The 6,000-nt window shown below is 40.6% G+C and overlaps 1 protein-coding gene across 1 annotated transcript in view; it reads right to left on the minus strand.

Moving 5' to 3' along the window:
* CDC20B (cell division cycle 20B) overlaps positions 1 to 1,807 on the minus strand; it is a 52,489-nt gene extending 50,682 nt beyond the window's left edge. The window contains exons 1-2 of the mRNA XM_010977770.3: positions 1,572 to 1,807; positions 1,231 to 1,293 (exon numbers count right to left, since the gene is read on the minus strand). Of these exons, the coding sequence (XP_010976072.1) occupies positions 1,231 to 1,293; positions 1,572 to 1,634 (126 nt within the window). The 5' untranslated portion in view covers positions 1,635 to 1,807. The remainder of the gene's footprint in view (positions 1 to 1,230; positions 1,294 to 1,571) is intronic.
* Positions 1,808 to 6,000: the final 4,193 nt, after the last annotated feature.

Below are 6,000 nucleotides of genomic sequence, written 5' to 3' on the forward strand. Positions count from 1 at the left end.
AATTTATAGCATGAAATACAGTGGCAGAACTTTCATCTTAACAGTCACATTAAAGAAAACTTATAGATAAAACCTATTCCTCCAAAAATATTATAAGAAATAAAACCAGTATTTTCTTTAATCTAGTCAAAAACTGAGAAAGAAAAAATTTCAAAATACTTACGCTTAGGTTTTCCAAATTAAAGACTTGGATATGAAAATATGTTATTGCAATACAAATGAATTAACAAAGCTATACTTAACTATAGCTTTTCCAATTACTTCTGTTTACAGACCAAAAGACCAGTTGTTTGTATTAGGTAGTAAAATATCTAGGAGTCATGATAATACATCAGCTGGGCATAAGACAAATCTTCAGCTATGTTTGGGGAAAACAAATACTAAAGCATTTAGGGCAATTAAGGACTTAAATGACATTTGTTTTCTCCTGCTATAAAAGATATTAGTCCTTGAATTCTGAAAGTGCATTCTGAAAGTTATGTGTTCAATTTGTCGTGTCACCACTTAAAGAAAAATTTAAAGGAGATCTAGAAAAACCTGTAAAACTGGTGATGGGTTTGAAACTAGAATCTATGGGTAAAAACTAAAGGAATGTGAACTATTTAGCCTAGAGAGAAGCAAGGTGAATCATGATAATGAGGAATCCAAAGCATATGAGAGATATGTATGTGTAAAAAGTAAGATAAAAATCTTTGGATTTGTTTTATTTTCACACTGATTAGAAGAGAAGCTAAAGGCCTTTAGGTTTCAAGGAGAAAAAATACTACATTGGATCAACTTTTAAATTACTAACCTAAGGGCTGTAGATTACGTGACTTCTCTTCTTGACCACAAGATGGCACCATTTCCATTTCCTTGGGGGCAAGTTAATGAACGCAACAGAGAGGAGTGCAACTAGCAACTGTTAAAATGAAATTGTAACAGCCAGCTAGCGATGCACTGCCTATCTGACACATCCTATCTGATTCATCCTTTGTTGTTCAGGCAAAAACTAGAAAGTACCACTCATATACAAACCATTACCATTATTTGTCAGTCTGGAATCTTCAGTTTGTTACAAACATGTTTTAATATATAATTAGACTCTATAGTTAGTGATAATATGAGATTTTTAAATTTTTCATATTTTCAGACCAATTCATACTTCCAGCAAATATCTTGTGTAGCAAGAATTAGTTTGTTCAATGTCATATTTGAGAGAGAGAACTAGAGAGAGCACTGGACACTCACCTTGGGAGAACCTTGGCTTCTCTTCTGCTTCACGTCTTTGGCGAGCACCCGCATGACATTCTCCTTTGAAAATATGGACAATATATTGAGAGAGAAACTGTTTAGGAAAATCATTGTTAGGTTCGGAATGTTTCTAGATCCTCAGCTTGTCAAACTACATTCACTTTTTAAAAAGCAACCAGGCACCTCCAGAATATAACTAAATTACACAACAGGATAATTAAGATCAGGATTGAGAGTTTTGGATTACCTTTTGGTCCTAAACATGTATTACAAAAGGTGCCTTCTACAAGAAGCCCCTTTAGGGAGTTGAGTCGAGGAAACAAAAGGGCGTTACTCACCCACAGCATCTCTTCTTCGGTCCGGACCCTCCTCCGGGCGGTGCGCTCCAGTTTCCACTCCATCTCTGGGAGGTTTTTGCCCTACCTGGAGTGTAGCTTCTCCTCGACGGCTTTTGGTTTTTCCTCCAAGTCTAAGCCAGTCTTGACGCTTAATCGTCAAACCTCTGGAGTCCCGTCTCCCAGGACGATCATATTTCACCTCTAACCTTCATTTCCCCCGACTCGTCCCAAGGCTCCTAGAGAGCGTTCCCCAGGGTACTGTTTAAAAAGCCAGCAGGGCGGCAGCCAGAGCGGGAATCCCCCTCTCCGGCTTCTCATTGGCCGGCGCTGCGTTGACGTCAGAGCCCGGGAGGGATTCCCCCAGGGCGCCAGGCGGTCCCCTCTCGCTCCCCACTGGCGGTCCTGCCCCGCAGCCTCCTGCTCTGCGGGCGGAGGCGCGCGCTGCAGCGCCAAGCTTTGCCGCGAGCTGTGGCGGGCCTGAGCTGGGCTGGGCGCCGAAGGCTTGACAGCGGCAGGAGGCGACGGGGTTGGCGGGCGAAGAAGCGGGTTCTGGGAATTCACGTTCTTTCCATTTTAGAAACAAAAATGTTTCATAATAACTCCCTTTTCCTCGGCCCCCACTTCCCTTTCTCCAACTCAACTTCCTGCCTTTCTGGGATCAGTGCAGTAACTCTCTGGCCTTCTCTCCTTTGACGATGCTCACCGATTACGTAAGCTATAGATTTTAGGCGTGTTCCCCCAACATGTTCATCAGCTCTTCTTCCATTTTCAAACAGACAGAGAAACGTAGCAAGTTTTCAGTGCTGATGAGAAGGGGAAGCATTGACATGTTTATTCAATACATTCTTTTTTGCTCTAGCCATTTGGAAGTGGTCACGTTCTCTCACTTGAGCTTCTGAGCTACCTTCCCAAAAAATGGCTAGTGATAAAGGTGAAAAAGTTGGTGAAACAGCCAATGACAGGGTGGACCTGATAAGGAGCGAAGAGCCAGCAAGAAAGCTGAGCAGACTGGGGGCTCAGTGAAGGAGGAGAGAATGATATTGGGGGTTGAGGGAGGGGTTTGGAGGGAAATGACAAGGAGCCAGATGGGCTGTGCAGACTTAGATGGCACACCAGAGCTGCCAGGAGAGGAGAGCTGTGCCATATGGCAGGAGGGGAAACTGGGAAACCTCTGACAGTCTGGCAACCCGCTTATCTCATTACTTCCTCCCTTCTCTCTCCCAGTTGACACAGGATTGCTTTTGCTCTAAAGGAACATGTGGGTTTGTCCATTTTTCTGGGGAAAGGGTTCATAGATATCAGACAGTCAAAAGTGTAGTGATTTTTTTTTTAATCTAAACTCACTTTCCTATTTTCCTTCATACTGAAGGCAAGAAAAATGCTATCAAGGCTAAGACCCACTCTTAGACCAGTTTTCCATCTACAATGATAAAGGTTAGGGGAAATGCTGCACAGGGTAACTTAATCTTCAAATGAGATTTATCAGAATGCATCAGATATCCCTCAGATAAAAAGATCTCTAAGTTTTACCCACAAGTATTCTACTTTCTTTGCAGTGCATTCAAAGGATATTCATTCCGACTTCCAGTAAATCCTTTCAGCAAACACTGAGGCTAAAGTGAAATATCACTGGATGAGAGTCAGATGTATTGTTGATTTAAAGGATTAGTTTTGCAAATGCCAGCTAAAAATAGCAGTACATTTGAAATAATATTAAAGACTTTTTATCTTTGTTCTATTTTTAAATACCATTTAAAATTTACCTATTTATAAGAATGGGTACAAACATGGTAGTAATAAAATCCAGTTTAATTAATGAGCTTGTAAGTTAATGTAAATTGGGATTTTAGATTCCATGTTCTTACAAGAACTAAGTATAATGAATTATTCATTTGGAATTTTTTCTGTAATGTTTTCATAAATTCTATTTTAGCCACTAATTCCTCTGCATATCACACCGCCTCCAAATGCCTTTTTTTCCCCTAACGTGAAATAGAAAACTGTGAGTCAAAATCTTCCTTTTGTGGGGGTGGGGTAGGGTAGCTCAGTGATAGAGTGCATGCTTAGCATGCACGAGGTCCTGGTTCAATCCCTAGTACCTCCGATAAATAAATAAATAAAACCTAATTCCTCCCCCCAAAATTTTTTTAATACTTCCTTTTAAAAGTTATGGTGCATTTAAATATTCAGATTGAAATCTGACATCAAAATGATGGAAACAGAAAAATCACCTTTTGGCAAACACCACACACTAAATGCCCCAGTCAAGAATCATGAATGCTAAAATTGGTATGCATATGATGAGGATGTTTGCCTCCTGTGATTAAACATGAAAGAAAAATCACAACTTTTCATTGGATAAACCTGGAAGACACCACCTTAACCAAGTAATCAATTAACATCTCCATTAATGACACATGGATATCATGTGCCTCTTGATATAACGCACTAGGAAGGGCACAACAATCACTTCTGTGATATTTTTGACAAAAAAAAAAGTATTGCTTGAATAATGAGAAAAACTCAAATTGAAAGACATTCACAAAATAATTGGCCAGTAGTACTCTTCAAAAGTGTCATTTATGAAAAAAAAAAAGGCTGAGATGCTGTCACAAATCAGAAGAAACTAAGCAGACATGGCAATTAAATGCATTATGAAATTCTGGGTTGAAACCTGGACCAGGAAAAAAAAAAGGACATTTATTGGCTAACTGTAGAAATGTGAATATCTGTAGATTAGTTAATAGAGTAATGGTAAAGTTAATTCCCTGTTACAGTCATTGTGCTATGGTTATGCTAAATGTTAATATTTGGGCAAATTGGGTTGAAGGATATAATGGGATTTTTATACCATTTTTGTAATTTTTCTAAGTCAAGTTAGTTCAAAATGACAACTTAATAATGAGGGGAAAATTAACATCATGTGGTCATCCTAACAGAAAGACTATAGTACAGCTGTTTAGGAGAAAATAGATATACTCCACAAACATTTTATCTTAATTTTTTTCAAATATGTTTTAGATATAATAGCTAACTTAGATGTCCAGATGCCTGTAAGTAATTTAATATCTTCAAAATGCTTGCTCTTTCAGAGTGGGTTTCGCAGGTAGATTTGTAATAATGAAAAGGGTTGTGAGGAAGACCCCTTGGCAAAGGTCAAGGGGCAATTCAAAGGATTTCATGTAGGAAGATGAGGGGGAAACATGTGGAGCAGCGAGGAAGGAAGAAAGAAGGGCGAGTGGGAAGCTTTTGGTGACTCATCTCTTGCCGGTACTCGGAGAGTCTGAACTGTTTAAAGGATATCCAAGCTCTTCAAATGCAAATACTTTTTTCAACTACATGATCACATTTTCATTATAAATAATAATGTTAAATATCTCAGAAACCTACAATGTAGAAAGTAAGCTCCCTTTATTCACTCTCCCAAGCGACTCCTTTCCCCAGAGCACCGACAGACTTTCTCAATGTGTTTACGTACACATAGATAATTTGGCACTGTGAATCTTTCTTCCTATACTTATCAGCTTTGTAACTTGCTTTTTCTACTTCACTGATTTCTATGGCTTTTCCAGAAGTGCAAACCGGAAAGCTCCCCAACCCCAACCTCAACAGTCGGTTCTTGCCTCCTGCAGGAGGTGACTCCTCCCACTGAGATGGAGGAGGCTGGTCCCGCGTCCGCAGCCCGGCCTCGCGCCCCACCTCTCCCGCGTCGGCGCGCCCCGCTCGCGCCCCCAGCTCCCGCGCGCCCGCCCGACCCGTCCTGCATGCGCCCTACTGGACAAAAGGAACCGTTGGTGTTTGTCCCAACGGTCCCTGATGCACGTGCCCCGCCAGGTGGGGTGGGTGAGGGATAGCGCAATGCCGGCGGGGATGCGTCCAGCTTCAGCCTACGCGGACAGGGAGAAGACTGGATGAAGGGAGACCTCCGGATTATCTACAGTGAGATAGAGCAAGGGAAAAGAAAGGAAAGGAGACCATCTTGCCTGCTCCCCAGAATATCTAGCTCAAAATAGCGCAGGGGAAGGAGTGAATGAGTTTCTCATAATTCAGACTATCAGCAGGACTTTAAAAATGTAACTTGTGGAAGTCCTAGCAATGTAAAAAACCTCAATAGGAAGAGTAGTCAAAGTACGTCACCTCTGGTTATATGACATTATTTTTCAATTAGAAGTAGTTTGTGTGCATACATATTGTCCCGTTATTGGCTGATTTCTAAGTAAAGAGTCTTGTCTTTTAAAATATATTTCTCCATCCATATCCCAATTAATGAAGATGGAAGGTAAAGTTTGTCCAGCTGAAAGCATGAAACCAGATCACTTTACCTCCAAACACTTAATGTATTTTTCCCCTTCTCTTTCTCCATAGGGTAGTTCTTGCATAGGGTACTAATTTACTTTCCAATGATTTTCAGAAATGTAAGGGAAGGAGG

This window comes from Camelus dromedarius, chromosome 3 (genome assembly GCF_036321535.1).
Source record: "Camelus dromedarius isolate mCamDro1 chromosome 3, mCamDro1.pat, whole genome shotgun sequence".
Lineage (NCBI taxonomy): Eukaryota > Metazoa > Chordata > Mammalia > Artiodactyla > Camelidae > Camelus > Camelus dromedarius.